General features: G+C 35.3%; 1 protein-coding gene across 2 annotated transcripts in view; it reads right to left on the bottom strand.

The window, feature by feature from the left end:
• The window catches only part of fgd1 (FYVE, RhoGEF and PH domain containing 1), a 112,622-nt gene extending 92,309 nt beyond the window's left edge, over positions 1–20,313 (bottom strand). For both annotated transcript variants that reach the window (XM_087264227.1, XM_087264228.1), the window contains exon 1: positions 19,410–20,313. In XM_087264227.1, the coding sequence (XP_087120353.1) occupies positions 19,410–19,557 (148 nt within the window). In that variant the 5' untranslated portion in view covers positions 19,558–20,313. The remainder of the gene's footprint in view (positions 1–19,409) is intronic.
• Between the last annotated feature and the right edge of the window lie 7,196 nt (positions 20,314–27,509).

Raw genomic sequence — 27,509 nt, 5'->3', positions numbered from 1 at the left:
TCTTCAAAAGTCAATAAATCGATTCAAAAGTCAACAAACCGCTTCAAAAGTCAACTAACAGCTTTAAATTCAACTAACCGCTTTAAAGGTCAATTAATAGCTTTAAAAACAAGTTTACCCGCTTTCCAAAGTAAAGTCAACTAACCAGTTCAAGTGCCAACAAACCGCTTTAAGTCAACCATATGCTTCAAAAGTCAACTAATTACTGCAAAAGTCAACTATCAACTTCAAAAGTCAACCATTCACTTCAAAAGTCAACCATTCACTTCAAGTCAACTTAACCTCTTTAAAAGTCAATAAACATTTTCAAAAGCCAACCAACCTTTTCAAAAGTGAATTAATTGCTTCAAACGCTAACTAACCTTTTCAAGTCAACGAACCACTTAAAAAGTAAACTAACCACTTCAAAAGTCAATTTATCGTTTCAAGTCAACTTACCTTCAAAAGTCAATTAATAGCTTCAAACGCTAACTAACCTCTTCAAAAGTTAACCAACCCCTTCAAGTCAACTAATCACTTCAAAAGTCAACTAACCTCTTCAAAAGTCAATTTATCGTTTCAAGTTAACTAACCGCTTCAAAAGTCAATTAATAGCTTCAAACGCTAACTAATCTCTTCAAAAGTCAACTAACCACTTCAAAAGTCAATGAATCGCTTCAAGTCAACTAACCGCTTCAAGTCAATTAATCACTTCAAAAGTCAATTAACCGCTTTAACAGTCAACTAACCGCTTTAAAAGTCAATTAATTGCTTCAAACGTCAATTAACCTCTTTAAAAGTTAATTAGACGCTTCAAAAGTCAACTAACATCTTTAAAAGTCAACTAACCTCTTGAAAAGTCAATTAATCATTTCAAAAGTCAATAATAGATTCAAAAGTCAATTAACCTCTTGAAAAGGCAACTAGTATCTTTAAAAGCAACAAGTTTACTCACTTTTTCAAATTAAGTCAACTGAATGCTTTAAAAACAACAGGTTTACTTATTTTTTTAAAGTAAAGTTAATCAATCTCTCCAAAAGTCAACAACCATTTCCAAAAGTCAACTAATCACTTTAAAAGCAACAGGTTTACTCACTTTTTAAAAATAAAAAGAAAACTATTCACTTTAATCAATCACTTATTAATCAAAGAACAGCAAAAATGTATGATTTCCAAAATAATTAACTCGGTTACTGTTTTCAGCATTATATAATAAATAATAATAATAATAATAATAATAATAATAAATGCTTCCTGAACACAAATCTGCATATTCGAATGAACTTTATAAAACTGAAGAGTATTGATGCTGAAACCACATGAATAGATTACATTTGAATTATATTTTAAACTAAATAGCATTTCAATATGTTCAATATATCAAATAAAACAGTAAAAGAGACTTTTCACAAGTATTTAAAAACCACAATATATTAATTACTAAAAAACGAAACTGGTTATTGGATAACTAGATGACCCATACTTGAAAACGAAAGGCTTGCGTTAGTCAATAATCAATAATAAGAGCATAACAGAGGTCTTAGATATGATTTAATTCTCAATCCAGTAATAAATACAAGACACATATTTCAGGTTCTTGTGCTCATATCATTCATATTCCTAACTAAATAAATCAAAGTCCTTTCACACACCATACAGTAGTTTAATACACACACTAATTGCGGTGTATCACTAACTGACAGATGACCTGTAAACCCACACATTTATGCATGCAAGCATACAATTTTCACAATTCATAATATTAGAAATAAAGACGCAGATTCAGAATGGAAACAACCAGCTCACAGTAATCTAATCTCTCTAGCAGATGGCTTTTATATGAGCATGTGGGCGTTTATAAACGTCTTATAGGGAACGTCTGCTGTACTGAAGGCATACTTCTGCTGCCATTGTTCCAGAGGCTGAGGTCAGCAAAGCATTTATGAAGGCCAAATCTGAGGCTTTCACATTTCTGTCCGATCACATTTCTCTCGATCAACCATTCTGCCAAAACCATTTACAACTTTTATGAAGAGGCCTGAAAAATGATATTTATCCTTTAATAAGGACTTTTATCCTTGAATTGCATGAAGAATGTCATTGTGTGTTACAATTATTAATAATAATACCAGAATTTGTTACTCAGCAAAAGAGGATAAACTTTACAATTTTTTACTGACTAAAGGACTTTGGTACACTCATGCATTTATTTAAAATTAAATTTAATTAAATAAAAAAATACATATGAAAGTAAAAAATATTTTAATACTTGATACTTTGTTTCATTAATTTAAAATCAAATTAAATTAATGTTTTAAAATTTAAAGTTTAATATTTTGTTACAATCAAACTCTCAAAATAAAGCAAAAAAAAAGAAATTCTAACAAATCTAATATGAAATTTTAATAATAAAAAACATTAAAAAATAATGTAAAATATTTTTTACTAAATGAAGGTACAGTGTTAAACACATTTTTCCATAATAATATAATAATTTATATTTAATATTTTTACTGACTGAAGTTAGTTTGTTACATTCATTTTTTAAATAAAATAAAATTCTAAATAAAAAAACTAAAAATGTAATAATTGATAACTTCCATTAACTTTCTGTAATAATACAATAAAATGTATATTAAAGTAATTTAAAAAATAAAATATTTTGAAACTTGATACTTTGTTCCATTCATTTAAAATAAAATAAAAATAAATTTATTACTTGATATTTTTTTTCATATATATATATATATATATATATATATATATATATATATATATATATATATATATATATATATATATATATATATATGTATGTATAAATTATATGCAATAATTGATATTTTGTATTAATTCTTTTAAATTAAATAAATAAAAATAAGTTTAATACTTTATATTTTATTACATTCAATTAATCAAAATAAATAAAACAAAAAAATAAATAAATTTACTTAAAAAATTCTATAATAAAAAGTTAGTTTTTTCCATTACTTCTCAAAATAAAAACAAAAATAAAATAAAATACAAACATATCAAATTACATTTGTGGCCATTGCACTGTTTTGCACACCACTCAAACTAAGATGAGTTAAAATAAACGCATACTATATCCATTCTCTCAGTTTACAAAAAAAGCCCAAGAGGGTCAGGAGAACGAGTCTGCTTTGCATATGAGACATCCTAACTGTTTGGAGTGTCAAAGTCAGTCGCTTTCTTTCTCAACCTATATATGGATATGCATCTCCACAACTGTTGCCTTAAAGGGACAGTACACCAAAAATCTACTCTCCCTTTACTTGTTCCAATCCTTCATGAGTTTGCTGAACACAAAAGAAGATATTTCGATAATTGTCAATATCCTGTAACCACTGAATTCCATAGTATATGTTTTGCAAGTCAATGGTTCAGCATTCTTAACAATATCTTCTTTTGTATTATCAACAGAAGAAACAAACTCCAAGGTCGAGGGAGCATAAATAGTGAGTGAATTTAATTTTTTGGGGTGAACTATCCCTTTAAAGGCACTCTGGAGACTTAAAGGGAGTTTGGCTCATTCACACAAGTGTAATTCTCCAGCCAGACAGACTTCCTACTCATCTACTGAGCTGGCCGTCCACCAATGAGAACTGGTGCACTTTCATGCTGTCGTAATAACAGCGCTTCACTGATCACAAGCAGAGAAGCTGCAGTTTTTCTCACTCCAGATATTACAAAAGTCTGGGTGGAGATAAATAAGAGCTGTGTAACAATGATCAGGGGAGTTTGTGTGTTTGTGGAAGCTGATCGTACTCGGGCTGTTCTGTGTGAATACACACACCCTTTTAAGAATAGACGGATCCAAGTTTTTGCAATACACACATTCCAGCCTTTATTTCCAGTGAAACTCCTTCATCCAAGGCAAACAGACCCGGAGACTGAAAACACGGTATAAAAGGTGGTGTACGCAATTATTTCTACAGCAGGGTCATATATTTGTAATACAAAGACAGGCAAGATTTTTCAAGTGAGGCCTTGTAAAATAAAAAGTACTTTTGTGATATTATAGTGAATATGATAATCCAGAAAATCGAAAAAAAAACAATACACTTTTATTTTTAAATATTTTAGAATATACATATTAATTCATTCATTCATTCATTTTCCTCCAGCTTAGTCCCTCAAGGGTCACAAGAGCGGAATGAACTGCCAACTTCTCCAGCATATGTTATACACAGCATAGGAAATTTAAAGGAATTCATTCATTCATTTAATTATTTAAAACCATCACAAATTTTCGTTAATGATACATAAATATTTATCTTTTTTCTCTTTATTTTTTTATTCCAAGTACTAATGCCAGTAAGTATGCAGAGATTTTTTCATCCCCAACACACAGCCTATTATATATAATAACAGTAACAATAATAAATAAATAAAACTAAATATAAAAGAACATTAAAACAATGGACAGCAAAAAAAAAAAAAAACATTTTTGGTATATTTATTTTTTTATATTATTTATTAATTTTCATTTATTATTTATTTATTTATTTATTTATTTATTTGTTTGTTTGTTTGTTTGTTTATTTATTTATTTATAAGCATCACAAATTTTCATTAATAATACACAAATATTTCTCTTTTTCCCTTTATTTTTTTATTCCAAGTACTAATGCCATGCACAGATTCGTTTTTTTACATGTTTAAACCATCCCCAACACACAGCTATATATATAACAGTAACAATAATAAATAAATAAAACTAAATATAAAAGAACAATAAAATATAAGAGAGCAAAAATGTATATTTAGTCATTTATTTAATCATATTATTATCAAAATCACAAATTTTGTTAATAACACCTAAATATATCCCTTTTTCATTTATTTTTTATTCCTAGTACTAATGCCATTATTTATACAAGGATTATTTTTTGTACATTTTTAAACCATTCCCAACACACAGACTATTATATTTATTAACAGTAACAAAAATAAATAAATAAAACTAAATTTAAAAGAACATTAAAACAAAGAACAGCAAAAAAACTATGTATATATTTATTTATTCATTCATTTTCTCATCGGCTTAGTCCCTTTATTAATCTGGGGTCGATACACCGGTATGAACTGCCAACTTATCCAGCATACGTTTTACGCAGTGGATGCCCTTCCAGCTGTAACCCATCACTGGGGGAAAAAAAAAGAAATATATTCATTTAATATAATTTATTTTATTAGGATCACAAATTTTCGTAAATAATACTTAAATATTTATCTTTTTTTTCCCTTTATTTTTTATTCCAAGTGCTAATATCATTATTTATACAGGATTTCTTTTATTTCTTTATTTATTTTTACCATGTTTAAACCATCACCAACACACAGCTTTTTATATGTATTAACAGTAACAATAATAAATAAATACAACTAAACATAAAAGAGCATAATAACAAAGAACAGCAAAAAAATATTCATTTAATTTTAAGCTTTACAATATTATTTTTGTGCAGATACATTAGATTAATCAGTACTGAAGCCAAATCTGGAGCTTATCTAAAAAAAAAAAAACTTGTAATAACGGTCCCAAAATTAGTACAGCCAAATTAATGTTAGGAAAAATATTGAAAGGCTTAATAATTTTGACCTTAAAATGGTGTTTAAAAAATTAAAAACTGCTTTTATTTTAGGCGAAATAAAACAAATAAGACTTTCTCCAGAAGAAAAAATATTATCAGACATACTGTGAACATTTCCTTGCTCTGTTAAACATCATTTGGGAAATATTAAAGAGACAAAAATTCAAAAGGGGGCCAATAAATCTGACTTCAACTGTACATTTTTAAACCATCCCCAACACACTCAAAAAAAGTGATTACTGCTGCTTGTTCAAACTACCTGTTTAAACTAAGCTGAAACAACACATTTCTTGTAATTTCTTTGTCCAATTTATTTGTTTTACATTCAGTCCACTTAAATTTGTAAACAATTAAGTTAATTTAAGCATTTTGTGTTGGATAACATGAATAAATTGTGTTGGTCCAACTACCTGGTTAAGGGGATTTGTAGTTGCCATCATGATTTGCCTACAATTCAATTAAGAGAGGGAAATGTTGACAATAAAAGTAATTATAGGTGTTACAATTAATAGTAAGACTTTAAAAGTTTAATCTTCACTTTAGTTTCAAGATTTAGAAGATTTTCATGTAATGTTACATGAGGTTACCACCTTGCAGAAGCACCCATTCTTTGGGTGTTGGCAGCTTAATTAACAAAAGTGCAGTTTGTTGCTTTGCTCAGTGAGCAATAACTGTCCTAAAAATTAGTTCTGAGATCAGTCTTAATCAACTGTATTAACTAATGAAATATGCCTAAAAACATATAAGTTTTTAAACATAAGTGCGCTCGCACTTTTAGTACATTTAGGATAAATTCAAATAAAACTACGAGACTTTGAAATGTGTGACACATAATAGACATAAAGTATATGATATTATCAGACCTTTGAGTTTAAGTTAGGTAAAAATGCAAATGTATTTAAACTTATTGGATGGAAATCCTGCCCTATTGAGTGCACTCAGCCTATTTTACGTATTAACAGTAACAATAATAAATAAATAAATAAACTAAATATAAAAGAATATTAACAGAAAATGCAAAAGCTGCAAAATTCTACATACTGTAATACAGTAAATATTTCTTCAGCACCCCATATTTGAATAGTACTGATGCTGATAATTCACTTTGCGTCACAGGAATAAATTAAATAAACTCAGACAACTGCCATTTAAGCTGGAATAATATTTCACAGAATATTAACCCCTTTAACCTATATTTGTGATCCAATAAATGCCGTTTTATTGAGGATAATAGGCTTCTTTTTACAAAACAAAATCTTCAGAGCCCATCTGCTCAGCTCAGCAGACAGGACGGCTGAAGAGTGATCAAACACATGTGATACAGTTGTTATATTGATTAAAGCAGATCCCCTTGTGTTTCAGAGTAACAGCTTTTTCAGCGTCTGGATGAAAACCCGGTGACCCCATCTGTTACTGTCACACGCCACCAGGATAAAAAATGCTTCAAAATAACAGCGGATTAAAACACCCACATGCTATTTTTATAGGTGACAGTGAGATCACTTTAATCCTCCTGTGTTAAATAAAAACACAACAGACAGCGATATAGTATTTCTACTCCACACTCATTCTTCTTTCTTCAAAAGATCCACATATAGATTATTCAAGGTATATTCATTTACTGACAGACTGAACCTTCTTCAAACTCTGATGGCATCACTGCAAAACAACGGCTTTGAAAAACGAATGATTCGAGCACAAACAAGAGCAGCAAAATATTTTGTGCAGGTAACAGGGATATTGCGCCTTTGTCAGTTTCAAATTTAAGCACTTTCCCAATACATTTAAAATATATTCAGCAGTTTTTGTGCCATTAAAATTACATACTCTGTAAAAACAAATATACATACAATTCATGTCCTAACGCAAATCGATTAAGTTAACTTAACTAATTTGTGTGGATTGAACATAAAACAATTAAGTGGTCCTCAAAAATACCTTAAGAAATATGTTCATTTTTCAATACGTAGATCGATTATTTGAGTTTATACATATTCATTACCAGGAGCTATTTGTTAGTATACTTTGGGTTGAGTCGATAGACGATTTCATCGTCCATTGCCGATAGACATCACGATGAGGAGCCGGCAGCAAACCGCTGGCAAAAAATACACGCTTAGGCCGCGTTTACACGAACACGTCTTAAAATGGCATTTTAGAATGAAAACGATCTATTTCCACACTGGCGTTTCATCTAGCATTTCTGAAAAGCTAAGTTTATGAATGTATAAAATTATAAGTATTTATAAATAATAATTTACTGCCGCCTACGACGACGATGCCATCGTCCATCGCGATGTTTCACATTAGACATCATACAATGCCAAATTGGTCGACATCACCCAACCTTAAGTATACTATAACAAAACATTTTCAAAATCAAAAACCAAGAAATTACTCATTTACTCATTTCAATATCATTTATTTACATCTTAAAGGTGTCTATTTTTATTTTACACTTATATTTGTTTTCATTTCATGCATAGTTTACTCATGATGCGGTAAAATACATGCATTTAGTATTTTGTCTTCTATCACTGTTCAATAAAAGGGCCCAGATAAACTAAACGCAACCCAGCTGCAACCCAGTATTAGAAAACACCCATACACTCTCGCATCCACAGACACACTCATACTCGACGGCCAATTTTGTTTACACAATTCACCTATAGCACATGTCTTTGGACTGTGGAGGAAATCGGAGCAGTCGGAGGAAACCCACGCCAACACGGGGAGAACATGCAAACTCCACACAGAAATGCCAACTGACCCAGCTGAGACTCAAACCAGTGATCTTCTTGCTGCGAGGTGACAGTGCTAACCACTGAGCCACTGTGCCGTCCTTCTTTTTTTACTTTTTTCTAGTGAATCAAATATTAAACACAATAAGTCATGTTTAAAAAAAGAAACTTCTAACCACAAGGTTGTAAAGCTGTTTGTGAATGTTGAGTGTACTTATGAATCCAGGAAACACTAATTCTTTGAATGACGTTGATGACAGAACTTGCAACCACAAGTTGTCCTGCTTTTGAGAAATGCAACCAAACAATGATTGGAGCCAACTTTTCATGCATGACAAGAACTTTTCAGAGGCAACTTTTTGTTTTCACATTCAAATTGTGAATAATGTATGCGGAAGTAATGTGCAGGACTGGTGTTTATTCTCTGTTAAGTTCATTGAGTCCAAATTATTTATCCAAAATTTGTGAAACTTTCGTCCATCATTAAGTTTAGACCGGGTTATTGGTTTTAGTTTTTCGCATTTGAAAAAAAGCAATTGAGGCGTTTTGATACAGCAGATAATCCAGAATGCTGGCACTCTGAGCACAGAGCACTTTTAGATAAACTGAAGAGGGGATGGTTGGGGGGGAGGGGGGGGGTATGGTTGGGGGGGTTGGTTTGGGATCGTGCGCGAATTGGGGGGGTTGTCACTTGGCCACTTCAGATAATTTTGGAAGGGCACTTTCTATGCAAGACTAAAAAGGGCATGTGCACTGCACAGGTTGAGCCCTATGTGTGCACGTGCCTGACCGAGACTAATAACCACGCACACTGAATTAACTTTGACTGAGGCACCAGACACGCACATTCGCATGCTATTTAAAATGAAACTATTCAGATGGCACTCTGTGGCGCGGCAGAAACATGAAGTGTCCCAAATCCTGGCTGGGTGCCGTGGACAGTTGCTGACTTAAAGCGCCGTTGCGTGTACCCTGATAGAAACCTATGTTTAGAATTCTCAAATGCATGTTGCTGCATTGCGCAGCGCGGCGCCGAGCGGCGCTTCTGGTGTGCTACCTGCAGGCAAGTTTGTCATTTTATTTCCAATGGAGCGACCCTCACGTGAGGCAAAGGCGCTCGCACTTTACAGCTGCACCTAGTTAAGATCACACTCACAGGGAGCTTCTGTGAACTCGAGAAATGCTAACGGCTGAAGTTTAAGATAGACGCAATGAAAAGTACACTAGTTTGCAAACTTACCTACAAACAAACTAAGTTACAAACAATTATTCCGATAACAGCGATCACGTGGTGCATGCTGATCTTGTGTTGAGCCCAATGAGCCTTACATCTAAAAAATAGGGCAAGGGTGTTTCTTTAGTGACATCGCTTTGACTCACACGCTGAAAATGGCGGACGTGAAACGACAAACTGAGGATTAGGTGACGCGTGCCTGTCAATCAATATTGGTGGGCGGGGGGACAGCACTCTTACGTCAAGTTGCGGTCATTTTAAAAACTGCTCCAATTGGTCCACCGTTTTTATGTTGTTAAATTGAACAAAACGCACTCTGTGTGTTTATATCACCCCAATATGACGGTCTATATACTATACTTACACAAATGTCTGTCCAAACAGCTTGAAAAGTAGATTTTTCACAATAGGTGCCCTTTAATTTTATATTGATTACATTGTTTGATTACATTACATTGTTATATTACATTTTACCTGTTAGAATATCAGGAAAAAACACCAATCACCGTCTATTTCATTTGTATCTTTGTTTTATTGTACTGATTTATGCTCTTCATTTGTTTATTATACCGTATAAACACACTCCCTACAAATTGATAACAAAGTGAAATTTTTGGATCATCTTATGAAATTACATTAATATTACAATATATACCACAGAATGTCTGTTTTTTCATTATCATGCATCCCTACTTAGGAAAAAAAAGTGCATTGCAACATAGATTTTTACCGTGATTTTATCTCTTTTGTAGATCTATGCTTCACTTGACTTGAACCCTAGCCCTCTGCATCACAAGTACAACATCATACAAAGTGAGCTACCAAGCAAGCTGACCATGGCAGAAAAGTTGTCCATATGGAGAAAGATAGATGAGTCAAATATTAGCAAATAATGGACTCCGTTAAGTTGTTTCGTGTTATTAATTTGGTGCAAAATATTATATATCATTAAAGGGGAAGCATTAATGCAAATCCTTCCTTAATCTATGAGCAACAGTAACACACTGAGCAAGTTATTAAAGGAGTCCTTCATCTGTTATGACTCTTTATGCCTTCGGCCCTCCAATGCATCAAACAGCCACGTTTCTAAAAGCCACAAGCGAATATGGTGGTCAGCACAGATGCAACCCACTGAACTGAGCTGAACTCCAGACGTATTTAATTGGATTTTCACAGTGCAGTGCTTGAGTAAATATCCCCAAACTGACAGACCCTCAAGTAACCACACACTCAAGTACAAACATGGCAGCAAAGCGAGACCCCGGTCAGGACAACTGGGTTTGCTTCAAGGTCTCTGTTGTCGCCTTATCAGCAAGTGAGCAGCGGAGCATGTGAATATCATTACATGCAGAACGAACATCTGACAGACTGCAACACACAACAACTGCTCCTCTACATAGATTACTGTAGCAGCTCCTACAAACAGGAATATCACTGCACTGCACAATAGGGCTGGGCGATGTGATAAAACCTCATATCATGATACAAGTCCTCTCCCATCATAATAATGATAAATATGAACATTATAGTATCTTTTAAATGTTATATAACATTTTAAACAGCAGGAAAAAATAGTATTGAGCACATCATGTTTTTTTTTCCGGGAATAATATTTCTAAAGGAGCTATAGCTGTTGACATCGAATTGAATAAGATTTTGGTAAAAACCCAAACAATACAAACATAATTGGATTCGAGTCAGGTGATTGGCTGGGCCATTCTACAGTTTAATTTACTTTCTCTGAAAGCATTTAAGAGTTTCCCTAGCTGTGTTTTGGATCAATGTCTTATAAAAATGTCCACTCAGGTTTCATCTACATCATCCTGATATTGTAGATGTTGAACTGAAGCAGCTGATATTAATTTACACTGACGAAGGGCAGAGAGTTGCTGAATAACTACTGCGAGATTTCAGCTTCTGTCTGGGCTTTCACTGTCTTTCTACACCTCCCTTTCCTCATGTGTTCAATACTTTTTCCGTGCATCACTTCCTTTTATTACACATAAATTAATTTGTAAAGTAATTAGATTTTTTTTCTTTGCATATATGGATTTCTTTGGTCGTTAACAACATCCGGTGAAAATATCAAGTCAACAGCACCTTTACAAATATGTTTTCTGAGAAAAATGGTGACGAGTTCATTAATTATTTTCCCCACTGAATATATTCAATCAATTAACAGTTTATTTAGTCACACTTTATTTTAAGATACAATGCTTGCTATTACAAGGGAATTTCTAGAACAAAGCAAGACATTTTGATAAATGCTGGAAAAAACTGCAATTGGCATCCATAGGAGCAAAAAATACTACGGCATTTTTTTTGTTTTTTGTCATGATGACAGAATGTTCATTTTGGGTGAACATCAGTGAACTCCTGATTTGTTAATTATTAGTAGTTATTAAGGTAGTAGGTTAAGGTATAGGTAGGCTTAGGGATACATAAGATTATATAGAGTATGTACTTTATATGTACAAATAAACCAATAACTTAATCAAGTATAATCATGATATAATGTTATATCTTACGGTTTTATCTAAAAAAAATTTATATTATTTATATTATTATTAGTAGTAGTAGTATATTACATATTTATTACATTTGAAAGTATTTTTTTTATTTACAATATTAATTACACATTACATTTTCTGAATAAAGGTACAAAAGCGGTCATTAAGGTGGTATATCCTTTCATAATTAAATTTTTTTCCTACTTTTTAAGAACTGATAATAGGTAACTTTACGCTAGAGCACAATATGGACCCTTTAAATACTAATATATAACTTAAAGGGTGCATGTTAGTACCTAAAGGAACCATATCGGTACCTTAAAGTACAAAAGTGTACCTTTTAAATTACTTTGAATTTAATTAAAATTTAGTTGTATAGCACTTTTATTCACAATAATTATTGTTTTAAAGCAGTTTTACAAAAGGTGCACATTATTTCATAACAATCTAAATCAAAAAAAGATAAGGTTAGTTAGTTACCACAGCTGTATTAGTTACTAATAACCTTGAAATAGCTTAAGAGTCACCATCACTGTGTTAGTGACAGCTTTTTTACTTTTATATATTATATTAACTTTTAGATCTTCATGACAAATGTATGAATGTAGACACTTAAAATAAATATTAAATGAAATATAAAACCCTTTAAAAACTATTACATCTGTAAAAGCTGATTACAACCTTTGACATTAAATATTGCTAAATAAAATCAAAATGTAAACATTGTACTTTCAAGCTTGCAGCACTTATTCACATTTCTGCCTGAACCCCTGTGATGTCGTGTAAGATTGCACAAAATTGTATTTTGCAACACCATGAAATAAAAAATTTACTTTTTATTACATCCATAAAAGATATATCATCATATTGCACAGCCCTACATCACACTGTATCGTCCAGATACACGCCGCATGCTCTTTATGCAGAATAAATGAGAATCTCGTGAAAATGTCAGTCTGATCGTAGGGCATTGATTTAGTGACATGCTGTCCTCTGAGACAAACGTGCGCTGGCAGGATAATACGTTATGCCACTTTGACTGATGACCTTGCTTTCACGTGCATCCATTCAGAGCACAATATGACTTCAGTGCAGTGTAGGATAAATAAGACGAATGCTGATTTATTTCCAGCAATCATTAAAATGAGCTTAATACAGTGCGTAAAGGTGATTTTTCAGGGACTCAACCATACAAGCGCCTACACGATATGCTAGGACTGGAGTGGTGACATTTTTCTAACGTTCAAGACTGAAAGCTCGGTCTTAAAAAGAAAACATCACAAATTCCAAGCATTCAACATCTACGGTTGTATTTACTTCAACACAAATGTGTTTGTATGCTGCTTTGATGAATCTGTGATTCAAATTTTAAAATTGGGTGAGTTGAAGTAACATCACAATAAGAAGTATATTAAAAGGCACCTAGGTTACCCCTTTTTTCAGATTTAATACAAGTCTTTTGCGTCTCTAGTCTGTGTATATAAAGTTTCAGATTAAAATACCCATCAGATTTTTCATTATACCTTTTACAAGATGCTGTTTTATGCTGATTTCCAGCAGGGGGTGGTTTTGTCGTACTGCGCCTTTAAGACTAGTCTTTCCCGCCCACTGTTTCTACATGCCTCCTCCCTCAGCTGCGTCAGACAACAGACAGACTTAAAGGAAGAAGGTCTCACGTAGCGTTTGTGAGATACTACAGTAAGAACTAACCTTTACTAATCAGTATTGTGAAGTTGCATTGAGTCACACACAATATCGTTACAAAGTTAACGCGCGCGCCCGCGCACACCAATGACTGTAAAAAAATATGGACGACGCGACAGCCCTTTTTCCCATTGAACGCCTTGAGGGCAAAACGCCTGCTTGACGGGCACAAACTGTCGCAAAAGACTGCTGAAATTGGAGCCAGACATGCGCAGAAGGATTGTCTGATGGAGCCAGAGGAGGAGCCGCGAAAATGAGCGGAGTCGAGCTTCCAATCAAACGCTTTATGTAAAATCAACTACGCCCCCCGAACTTCTCAGCATGCGTTTGCTGTCATATCAACACAAATGGATGTAATAACGTTAACAAATATGAGGGTTTTATATATTCAATCGCGCCAGCTCCGGGCCGCAGCGCATAACTTACTCGCGGCGTCGCGGGCTGATTCCGGCTCGCATGCGGCAGCGCCTGCTCGCTCGGCCGCCGCATCTGGCTCGATTGACTCGGACTGGAATCGGGCAGTGAGTCCAGGCATCCGGAGTAGGTCCAGCAGAGGTAACATTAGTCAGTCTGAGCTCTAAGAGATAAGTCTCCAGCAGGCGAGAATCTAGCCGGAACTGTGTTTTGCTATCTGGGTGGCTAGGCGTGTATCAGCAAACTAATAAAGCCCGAAAAAAGCCCTGAACTTAGCGAATAAACAGTGTTCCACCAGGATCATGTATGTCAGAAACTATAGTTTACTGCTGAACTCATTTTGTCATGGTAAAATAACACAGAAATCGAATAATAACATTTCAGTCTACTTCAGTCTCCTGCCGAAGCTCAGACGCCGCGCTTTGAGAAACTGTCAATCACAGCTGTCAATCACGATGACACGCCCAGCATTAAATTACTGCTAAAAACAAACTGTTTACAAAAATGAAGATCTGCACCTATTTCAGCACAATAACCAGTGCCTTAATCCACCAGAACCATCTTTCGGGACATTTTATTGCAAGTGTAATATTTTTTTTTTATTTGGGCTCAAGTCTCCTTCATTAACACGGAGGAGGCGGGCTTTATGACTTGTACTGCAGCCAGCCCCCAGGGGGCGATCTAACGGCCGAAACCTTCACTCGAACGTAGGCTTGCGGCACACTTGGCGCACACACACCGCAGATGACACACACACACACACACACACACACACACACACACACACACACACACACACACACACACACACACACACACACACACAGACAGGCAGGCAGTCAGGCAGACAGACAGAGTGCGCTTAGCTTAGTTAAGGCTAACCTCAAGTACTGTGTGGATATCTGTTATGCTAATTTACAAAATAAACCTGATTTAACTTCCACAAACCGGGATTGAAGCGTCTTCTTTTATAATTGTTCTGATAAGCGGCTGTGCTGATGAAGTAAAGCTGAAGTAAAACGCTGTAATTAATTACACACATACTCTGTTTTAAAACACTTTAAACATGTGAAACTCACTCTTAATCACATTTGATGATGAGTGCTGATCCTAGCGAACAGAACAGAGCTTTTATTCCCGGTTGCTTTGCGTATGTCTGTCTGGTCTTGTTGACATATACACATGACTACCGGAACATGTTAATGCGCGCAGCTGTCAATCAATTCGGTGGGCGGGGGGAAATCGCACACCTACGTAATGGTGCGATCGATTTGAAAACAGCTCCAATTGGCCGACCCTTTTTTTTGTAGTTAAATTGAAAAAAAAAGGACTGGGTGTGTTCATATCACCCCAGTATGACGGTCTATACACTATACCAACACACAGATCTGTCCAAACAGCTTGAAAAGTAGATTTTTTTTACCATAGGTGCCCTTTAAGGCTGTTGTAAAGGGATAGTTCACCCAAAAATCTAAATTTACTCACTATTTACTCTCCCTCAAGTGGGTAAAACAGAGTTTCTTTCTTCTGCTGAACACTGAAAAGCTGAAAATATGTAACCATTCACTTCCATGGTATCAAATGCAAATACTATGGAAGTCAATGGTTACAGGTTTTCAGCATTCTTAAAAATATCTTCCTTTGTGTTCAGCAGAAGAAAGAAATTCATAAAGGTTTGAAAGAAGTAAACAAATACAGAATTGAATTTTTGGGGTGAACTATCCTTTTAACATTATCATGGCAGGATTTCGATATTAAAGTGTCATTTATTGGTCTGTTGGGGTAACAATTACTGTAAATACAGTAAAACTGCTGTGGAAAAACAAACAGCCCTCCAAAAAAGGAGGAAAAACAACACCAATTTATCCCAGATTCCCCCAAGATTGAGACACCAGAGGTTAAATGTCCTACACTCAAGGACACAGCGGTCACAGTTTGTGGATTTACCCATGTGGGGTTTGAACCTGCAAAACCAAACCTTTCTACATAATGCATGAGTCAGTGGTGTGATGCTGAATTCTGTTGTCTAAATCGATTGAATCATTAAAAGTACACCTAAATATTAATAAAATAAGAGCAAATGCACCTCTTCTATGATAGATTAAAATTTTTTTCTTCTGTTCTATTTATTCTCCTCAAGTGGTTAAAACCTTTATGCGTTTCTTTCTTCTGTTGAACAATAGAAAGCTGAAAATCTGTAACCATTCACTTCCATGGTAAGAAATGCAAATAATATGGAAGTCAATGATTACAGGTTTTCAGCATTCTTCAAAATATCTTCTTTTGTGTTCAGCAGAAGAAACTCAAAGTTTTAAAAAGAGTGAGAAAATGATAACGGATTTTTTTTTGGGGGGGGGGGGGGGTTGAACTATCCTTTTAACATTATCATGGCAGGATGTCCATATTAAGGTGTCATTTATTGGTCTGTTGGGGTAACAATTACAGTAAATTCCAGAACTTCAGTGGAAAAACAAATAGGAGAAGAGAAGGAAACAAACACCAATTTATCCCAGATTCCTTTAAGATTGAGACACCAGAGGTTAAATGTCTGATACTCAAGGACACAGCGGTCACAGTTTGTGGATTTACCCATGTGGGGTTTGAACCTGCAAAACCAAACCTTTCTACATAATGCATGAGTCAGTGGTGTGATGCTGAATTCTGTTGTCTAAATCGATTGAATCATTCAAAAATACACTTAAATAAAAATAAAAATGAGCAAATGCACCTCTTCTTGATATTTATGTGGATTAGTCAAGTTATTCAATCATCTAGTCATTAAAAAAATGTCATGTTTATTATTTAACAGGTTGTGAAGGATAATAGTGTATTGTTTTTCATATTTGATTTTAAATGTTTTGATTATTTAGAGAAGCTTATTCTAAATGGCTGTAATAATATTTATTTATAATATTTCAATAAAATAAATGCAGCCATGTCAGAGACTAAGTAAATTCTGAAGTATTTAATCAATATATTCAATATAAAATATAATTAATTCATTTTCCTTCGGCTTAGTCCTTTTATTCATCAGGGTTCGCCACAGCAGAATGAACCGCCAACTTATCCAGCACGTTTTACACAGCGGATGCCCTTCCAGCTGCAACCCAGCACTGGGAAACATCCATACACTCTCATACACTACGGCCAATTTAGTTTATTCAATTCACCTATAGCGCATGTCTTTGGACTGTGGGGGAACTGGAGCACCCAAAGGACACCCACGCCAACACAGGGAGAAAGGAATTAAACAAAAAAATTAAGTTGTCCCCCCAAAAAAAATCTCAATAATTGTTTCAAGCTCATTTTAATTAAGTTGTTTGAACAAGCAAGAAGTAAAATGAGTGTATAATCAAAAGAGAGGATATCATTAAAAGTTGACCATTATTAAACCTTATTTACAGAACAAATGTGGTCATCTTTAATAAAAACTACAAATAATTGTTTAACTTAAGCTTTAAAGCCTGGAAATATTACCATTATTGATTGAACAAACTCACACAAGCTTACACAAACTCTTTTCATACCCCTCACTGCATACCATCAAGATGTAACATGCACTGCACTTTAATCAATCCTTATTTAAAACAATATTGCCTACAATAATTTGCCACCAACAGTCAGACTTTGTGTACACCTATTTATTGTGTTCTATGTATTACCGTCAACATTGCTAACTGGATATTGTTTTTTTTTTTTTTTTTGGGAGTATGTTGTTGTATGTTGCACTGTCTGGAGCCAGCACTAAGCTTTTCACTCATCATAGTGCATGTGCTACTGATAATGTGACAATAAAAGTAATTTGATGTTGGTTTTTTGTTGGCACTCACAGGCCACTTTATTAGGTACACTTGCTGCAACATTCGGATGGTAGGGTCAGAATTTAGCATCAACAACACAAAAGCATAGATCCATCCTGCCTGCCTTGTATCAACAGTTCAGGCTGCTGGTGGTGTAATGTTCTGGGGGATATTTTCTTGGCACACTTTGGGCCCATTAGTACCAATTGAGCATTGTGTCAACGCCACAGCCTACCTGAGTATTGTTGCTGACCATGTCCATCCCTTTATGACCACAGTGTACTCATTTTCTGATGGCTACTAGGATAACGTGCCATGTCAACAAGCGCAAATCATCTCACACTGGTTTCTTGAACATGACAATAAGTTCACTGTACTCAAATGGGCTCCACAGTCACCAGATCTCAATCCAATAGAGGACCTTTGGGATGAGGTGGAATGGGAGATTCACATTATAGATGTGCAGCTGACAAATCTGCAGCAACTGCATGATCCTATCATATCAATATGGACCAGAATCACAGGAATATTTCCAGTACCTTGTTGAATCTATGCCACGGAGGATTAAGGCAGTTCTGAAGGCTAAAGGGGGTCCGACCTGGTACTAGTAAGGTGTACCTAATAAAGTGGCCAGTGAGTGTATATTTGTTCAGTGACAACTTGTGACATGCTCCCTATATTGTATACCATGGTACTTTGAACATTTGGTTTGAAATTGCATGCAAGCATGACTTCAAAGCAACTTTAGCACTATTTATTTGACTGTGAACAATGGTGTACTTTAATATTCAATAGTTGCTGCTAATATTTTTAGGATTTTTATGAAATATTAAGGGGAAAGACCAAATCTGTGAACATAATAGCAAGTTTACCTCAATCAATAATTGTTATTTTCACGTGTGAGTGTCACTCCTCATGTTAAATAAAAACAAATCTGGCTGAAATCATCACTTAATGGTTCATAGATTTAAAAAAATGTTTTACAAAGTATTAAAAATTAATTAAAATCAACACCACAAACAGTACTACCAAATCTTTCCAACAATTATTTCACACACTGCAAAAACATCCTGGTTGCCTTAAATTTTTAAGCTGAATCAAATTAACCTTATGAGTCCATTAAACTTACATTGTTAAATTGAATTAAAATAGCTTGTGTAAAATATAATAAAGTTAGAAAATTATTAACTTAGTTTAATAAGTTACACTGACCTACAATATATGCTGTCAGGACTAAATGATCATGTTTTTACAGTGCAGGCACATTTGCAGTGATCAATGTCACCTCTGCTATTTGTTATGATGCTCTGGTAGTAATACCACGAGAATCCAAAAATCACACCATAGTGATACTGAACAGCCACAAATGTCAAAGCACCCATTAATGCAATATAAACCCTCAGACTCACCTGTTCTGCGCAGGGCAGGCTGTGGACTGGGCAACCCGCTGCTGATGTGGTATGAGAAGCGCATGCTTTTGAACTGGCTGGAATAGGAGGACGAATTGTGCGGACTGGAGCTGATGAGATGCGCGCTCTTGGGTCGATTCAGCTGCATCCCTGCCTGCAAAACCCCAGGCACATAGGATGCAAGCTGCGGACGATTTCCACTATATTCCAAGTCCAGATGTGAACGCTGGATCTTGAAAATTACAGATCCAAAACCACCACGTCCTGCTGCAGGCGCCGTAAAGGGTGAATCAAGCAGATCGATTCCCCCTGATCAGCCGGTGGAGAGTCAATCCGATCGCTTTCACCAACAGAAACAGCCATTAAAGGGTCAGCTTAACCAGAAACACATACAAGTCCCAGCCAATGTGACATGAAGAACTCCCAATGCGCAATGACCTTTGTGAAAACCATTCATCCTCTTCGCGGCGTTACGGTCATCCTCCTCCTCACAGAAGCGGTTTATAACGTACGGACATTATGAATCCACAACTACATGACGTTTCCAGCGTAAAAGAGCTTTGAATAGCCGCATTGGTACAGCTAGTGACATTCGCGGTTTAAAAGCAACTTTCCCATTTCGTCTCCCTCAAACTTCTGCTGTCGGAATGTAAACGGCGTCGCATTTTGTCGTTTATTATCCCCAACGTTTCCTTTCGGTATAACCGTATCTAAAAATATGCCCACTCAGCTGCTTTAAAACAGAATCCACGTTTCGCTGTGTGGAACTCCTTTCGAATGTTGGCGTGTCCTTTTAAGCGGGATCTTCAAACAAAACAAACGTTACAATGTCGCGACGTTTCATTGTTACTATGTTACAATGTTACAATTCCGCTCTCCACCGGTTGCTTGTCTGTTCTTTTGTGGGACTCGACAACGCCAAAGTGTGTTAAACCGAAAACCTCCTCCTCCTGCTTCTCCTCCTCCTCCTCCAGGACATATGAAACCAAGCTTCAACCCCCTCCATCTTTCTCCTCTTTTTCCCAAAGTCTGTTTCTCATTTTTTTCTCTCCCTCTCTCTCTCTTTTCCTAAGGGTTTGTGCTTGAAATCCGACGCAAAGGAAAAACTTTTGAAAAGGATTTGAAAGTCGCCTCCTGAGGTAAAAACCTACCACATTTATCCTAATCGAGGAGATCGTTTATATTGCATGAATTAAACATTTACACCCCATAAAAATATGTGGATTTTGGAAGAGAGTTGAAGTGGTTGTAAACATGGACTCGTCCCATTTGACCTACATTGAACCAGTAGCTAAAGTTAAGGAGGAAAGGGAGGGGAAAAACTCGCCTGATTCAACTTTTAGCCAGCTTTTGTGTTTGGGTGGATCTAATTGCGTGTCATTAGGTTAATTGCCCTCTATTGTAATGTAACCTTTCATGACCCCTGTATTTTAAATTTTAATCTCAATTATAGATGGTTGAATTTTACATTAAACATCCAAACCAAATTCTCATTTATTTTATGGATGTACTGTATTAATCATATTTTTGGGTAAAATGTTAATATTTATAACATTCTATAAAAAAGTTAACAAACTTACCATTAAAAGCAGTAATTTAGTTGTTGTTATTGTGAATATGAAGCCTTTCCTTAAAAACTGATTTCTAAACCCTTCTAAAGTTAAAACATGGATATTATGGGTTCTAAAAATCAATATGAACATTCAATATCTGGATAAATTCAACAAATTAAACATTAAATTCAGCCATTTGGAGTTATTGTTACTGTAAATAAGAAGCTCTTCCCTAAACATGGATTTCTAAACCCTTCTAAAGTTAAAACATGGATATTGTGTGCTCTAAATGACTGCTTTTAACGTTAAATTTGTTAGAATTTATCCAAATTATGAATGTTCATATAGATTTTTAGACTTATTGTTATTGTAAATAAAAAGCTTTTCCTTAAACATGACCTTCTTAACCCTTCTAAAGATAAAACATGGATATTATGGGTTCAAAAAATCAATATGAACATTCAACATCTGGTTAAATTCTAACAAATGTAACATTAAAAGCAGTCATTTACAGTTAGTGTTGTTATTGTAAATAAGTCTTTTTCCTTAAACATTGATTTCCAAAACCCTTCTTAAGTTAAAACATGGATATTGTGTGGTCTAAAAATCAATATGAACATTCAATATCTGGATAAATTCTAACAAATTTAACATTAAATTAAGTCATTTGGAGTTATTGTTACTGTAAATAAGAAGCTCTTCCTTAAACATGGATTTCTAAACCCTTCTAAAGTTAAAACATGGATATTGTGTGCTCTAAATGACTGCTGTTAATGGTAAATTTGTTAGAATTTATCCAGATTATGAATATTCATGTTGATTTTTTAGAGCACACAATATTCATGTTTAAACTTTATAGAAATCCATGTTTAAGGAAAGGCTTCTTATTTACAGTAACCATAAATCTAAATGACAGCTTTTAATTTTTAAATTTGTTAGAATTTATCCAGATTATGAATGTTCATATTGATTTTTAAAGTTATTGTTATTGTAAATAAGGAGCTTTTCCTTAAACCTGATTTCTAAACCCTTCTAAAGTTAAAACATGGATATTGTGTGGTCTAAAAATCAATGTGAACTTTCAAGATCAGGATAAATAAAAATAAAAAATGGAACACTATATGCTGTTATTTAGAGTTATTGTTACTGTAAATAAGATGCTTTTCCCTAAACATGGACTTCTAAACCTGTCTAAAGTTAAAATATGGATACTGTGTGGTCTAAAAATCAATATGAACATTCAATATCTGGATAAATTAACAATTTTAACATTATATGCAGTCGTTTAGAGTTATTGTTACTGTAAATAAGAAGCCTTTCCTTTAACATGGACTTCTAAACCCTTCTAAAGTTAAAACATGGATACTGTGTGGTCTAAAAATCGATATGAACATTTAATATCTGCATGATGTTGTGACTAATAATTGTAATTTATTTAATAAAAAATACATTCTGCCTGTTGACTTTTGCTGCCAGGAGAAACATTTTGATGTCATGGATCAATGATAAACCACCTTCCATGAAAGGATGGCATTCAATCAATCAAGTGATTATTTAACATGTCTTAGCCACTCCACGACTGGTACATTTAATTACACTTGATCACCACATTTGGACAATTTAAACCTTGCTGTATATGTGACATTTTGAGACTCGAAATGACAATGTCCGTATGGATAATCATTTATGTGGGTTCTGTTTTCATCCTTCTCACTGGTTCTGTCATATTGTATTGTTTGTAGCACAATGGTCTATGCCAGGGGTGGGCAAACTCTGTCCTGGAGGGCCGGTGTCCTGCACAGTTTAGCTCCAAGCCTAATCAAACACACCTGCTTATAGATTTCTTGTGATCTTAAAGACACTGATTAGCATGTTCAGGTGTGTTCGACCAGTGTTGGAACAAAACTCTGCAGGGACACCGACCCTCGAGGATCAAGTTTGCCCATCCCTGGTCTATGCATTTAGCCATGTGTGTATTTCTGTATATGCAGTATTGTTCTGTGTCAGGCATTTCATGTTGTGTTTGTAGTTTTGTGTTGTAAGTCCAAAAAGAAAAAAAAAAAAGAAAATGTAAAAGAAAAAAAATACACTCACTCAGACAGAAATAGTCTTTTGTCAGAAATCTTTACACATAGAAACTATTTATATTCAAAGGAGTTATTGCAAAATAAAATCGCAAGCTTCCACATTTTAACTGAACTACATTTTTTTATTTATTAGATTTTGATTTAATATTTTCTCTCAACATATTTATTTGGGTGTACTAATTTTTGGACTGGAGCTAATCTAACAAAAAAAAATTGATCACAGTTTTAGCGGTGGTACTAAATAATCTAATATATTACTGTAAAGCATTACACTAGCTGACTAAAGTCTTGTCGTTGATCTTAGTTGTAAGAGCACCAAATAACAACTTGACTACTAGTTGATTATTTAAAAAAAAAAAAAAAAAAAAAAGTGGCAGAAGGTCAATTTCTCAGATGAATCAATTACTGAACTGCATCCCAATCATCACAAATACAGCAGAAGACCTACTGAAACCTGCATGGAGCCAAGATTCTCACAGAGATCAGTCAAGGAAAAATCATGGTGTGGGGTTACATTCAGTATGGGGTGAGAGATCTGCAGAGTGGATGTCAGCATCGACAGCCTGAGGTATCAAGACATTTGTGCTGCCCATTACATTACAAACCACAGGAGAGGGCACATTCTTCAGCAGGATAGCGCTCCTTTTCATACTTCAGCCTCCACATCAAAGTTCCTGAAAGCAAAGAAGGTCAAGGTGCTCCAGGATCGGCCAGCCCAGTCACCAGACATGAACATTATGGAGCGTGTCTGGGGTAAGATGAATGAGGAGGCATTGAAGATTAATCCAAAGAGTCTTGATGAACTCTGGGAGTCCTGCAAGAACGCTTTCTTTGCCATTCCAGATGACTTTATTAATAAGTGATTTGAGTCATTGCAGAGATGTGTGGATGCAGTCCTCCAAGCTTATAATATTGAGTCAGACACAATAATAATTCATTTCCAATGCACCATGACTTTATATTAAATACTGGACATTATTCCTGCTAAGTGACAAGACCTTTTTCCAAGTAAAGTCAGACCTTACTGTCCTAATTAAATAATTAAAAATCAAATTCAAGGCATGATCATATTTTATTTAGGTAAAATAAGCATACTCTAGAGGCCTTTGCTTTTCATATAAGCCACTTCTGATTCCAAATGATCAATTAGAAGTCAAGTTAATATTTGTTGTTCCTAAAACTTGGATAGGCGACAGGACTTTTTAGGTATAGAAAAGATTAATTTAAGAGAGGGATTCGTGAGGGGTGGGAGAAAGAAAAAGAGAGGGAGGCAATAAGGCAAATAATACCAGTGTTATCACTTTACGATTTAATATTTTCTCTTTTTTACTTTACAGCAGGGATCACCAAACTTGTTCTTGGAGGGCCGGTGTCCTGCAGATTTTTGCTCCAACCCTAATCAAACACACCTGAACAAGCTAATCAAGCTCTTACTAGGTATACTAGACACCCAGGCAGGTGTGTTGAGGCAAGTTGGAGCTAAACCCTGCAGGGACACCGGCCCTCCAGGACCGAGATTGGTGACCCCTGCTTTACAGCTTTAGGCTAACATTCTTGAGTTTTTCACAACTTAAGCACATTAACAAGAACCGCCACAATAACAAAACATAATACCTATTTTTAATTCTTTGGGGTTTAACAACCTCTAACATGCCCTTGACAGGCTTGACAGGAACCCGGCTTTCTGCCTTTCTGTCAGCAGTGTGAACCTTCTGCATGCGTTTTCCCATAAATGAACATGTTATGGGTGGAAAGGGAGCCATCAAACTCGCCTTTGTTTATATAAGTGGAGTTCGTACAGGCTGAGTCAGTAGATTCTGTCCAGCTGCAGGACTGGATCTCTTCACACGTCTCTCTTTGCAAAGCATTTTCTGCATGTTTATCATCACTGCTTAATCATCGGAGGTTTTAATGAGCTACATGTGATGCTGAATCGATTCTTGCAAATGTCAAATATAATACAAATTTCAATTCATTTTAACTTTAAAAGAGAAAAAAAGACCTGCCTGTTACGATCTACAGTATTTGATTAGAAAAGGTGGTTTGTGCTTTTTCTGAAACTGACGGTGTCAATTACACAGTTTGGCCACTAGGTGTCAGTCTTGCTTAAAGTCAGATTATCAATCCATAAAGGCTAGATCCTTCGTGGCATAGATTCAGCGAGGTACTGGAAATATTAGTAAGTGATTTTAGTCCATATTGACATGACAGCATCACACAGTTGCTGCAGATTTGTCTGCTGCACATCAATTATGTGAATCTCCCGTTCCACCGCTTCCCAAAGGTGCTCTATTGGATTGAGTCTGGTGACTGTAGAGGTCATTTGAGAACAGTGAACTCATTGTCATGTTCAAGAAACCAGTCTGAGATGATTCACGCTTTATGACATGGCGCGTTATCCTGCAGGAAGGAGCCATCAGAAGTACACTGTGGTCATAAAGAGATGGAAATGGTGAGCAACAATACTCAGGTGGGCTGTGGCGTTGACAGGTGCTCAGTTGGGAATAATGAGTTTAAAGTGTGCCAAGAAAATATCCCCCACATCATTACACCACCACCACCACCAGTCTGAATAGTTAATGCAAGGGCAGGATGGATCCATGCTTTCATGTTGTTAACCCAAATTCTGACTCAACCATCCGAATGTCACAGCAGAAATCGAGACTCATCAGACCAGGCAATGTTTTTTCAATCTTCTATTGTCAAATTTTGGTGAGCCTGTGCAAATTGTGCAAAATGAGCCTCAGTTTCCTGTTCTTAGCTGACAGAAGTGGCACCTGGTGTAGTTTTCTACTGCAGTAGCCCATGTTGTGGGTTCAGAGATGCTCTTCTGCAGACCTCGGTTGTAACGAGTGCTTATTTGAGTTACTGTTGCCTTTCTATCAGCTTGAACCAGTCTGGCCATTCTCCTCTGACCTCTGGCATCAACAAGGCATTTGCGCCCACAGAACTGCCGCTCACTGGATATTTTCTGTTTTTCAGACCATTCTCTGTAAACCCTAGAGATGGTTGTGCGTGAAAAACCCAGTAGATCAGCAGTTTCTGAAATCCTCAGACCAGTCTAGCACCAACAACCATGCCATGTTCAAAGTTTTAAATGTTCCTTTCCTGATCCCGTTTTACATGTTACAGCACATAATTCGATTACATCATTGCGTCACCAAGTAATTCACATTTCCTTCGGAGTTTCTTGTAATTTCGGGTGTTTAATTTTTTATTTGTCGACTTTAACTGCAGTTTGCCAATTTTACTTTTATTCAGGAACATTTCATGCAAGTCCCCCAAGACAAATGAGATATTGGATGCGAGTATGAACTGCTGTTGTTTTAATGAAATTTACCTCACGCCACATGGAAAAAAACCTCTGCATTTTGTGAAAGGTGTCTGTGGTCCTTTATTGATTAGGTGCAGAGAATAGTGTCAAACAGCCATGTGTGTATGGACTATCCTATCGCAAAATGCAGCAAAAATCCTACATGACGGTAATAGTTTGATTGCAACGTTTCCATGTCTGTACTGCACTTCAATCATGCAACTAAAATAGGCATACTCAACGTCTTAATTACATTTCTGTTTTGTTTTTTTCCGATTATGACTTTAGTCGGATTAAATTGATAATAATGGTAAAAAAAAAAAAGTTTAAAAAAATCTGTTTACATGGTAGACTTTTAATCCGAGTATAGACTTAATCATATTCAAATCGGATTATTGGTGTCCTTGTAAGCATACTCAAAATCACTATCATATTTACAAGATATTTGCACTATATACACTGTTTTGCACTCTACTTCTTTTTTGTACGTTTTGCACTATATACTGTTTTGCATCTGCACAACTCTGGTTTGCACTCCTTGCCATGTGCCCTTAAGTGTAATTGTATTGTCTACAATTTTTATTTTTACTTAGAGCATGCATATATAGCTGGTAGCTAGCTCTCTGCAACTCTCACATGGTCGCTCACTGAAGCCAAGCAGGGCTGCACCTGGTCTAGTGAGGCCAGCAGGGGGCGTTCAACCTGCAGTCTGTGTGGGTCCTAATGCCCCAGTATCTTGATGAGGATTATATACTGCTCAGTGAGCGCCGTCTTTTGGATGAGATAAACGGAGGTCCTGACTCTCTGTGGTCATTAAAAATCTCAGGATGTCCTTCGAAAAAGAGTAGGGGTTAAATCCGGCCATCCTAGCCGAATTTGCCCACTGGACTCTTTTCATCATGCCCTCCTAACCATCCCCATATAATACTTGGCTTCATCACTCTGTCTCCTCTCCACCAATCAGCTGGTGTGTGGTGTGCGGTCCCCCCAATAGATTCCCCCCAATAAAGGAATTAAAGTTAAAGGAATTATTATTATTATTATATTTTAGATTGTATTACGTGTAATGGTATTTGTTGTAATTTCTTTTTAAAATTTCACTATTTGTATTAATATTATATATTAGGCACCCAGGGTCTGAAAGTAA

The sequence above is a fragment of the Danio rerio genome, chromosome 8, assembly GCF_052040795.2.
Source record: "Danio rerio strain M-AB ecotype USA chromosome 8, GRCz13ab, whole genome shotgun sequence".
Lineage (NCBI taxonomy): Eukaryota > Metazoa > Chordata > Actinopteri > Cypriniformes > Danionidae > Danio > Danio rerio.
Note: the sequence above shows the minus strand (reverse complement) of the source record. Positions and strands in the feature narration are given on the sequence as shown.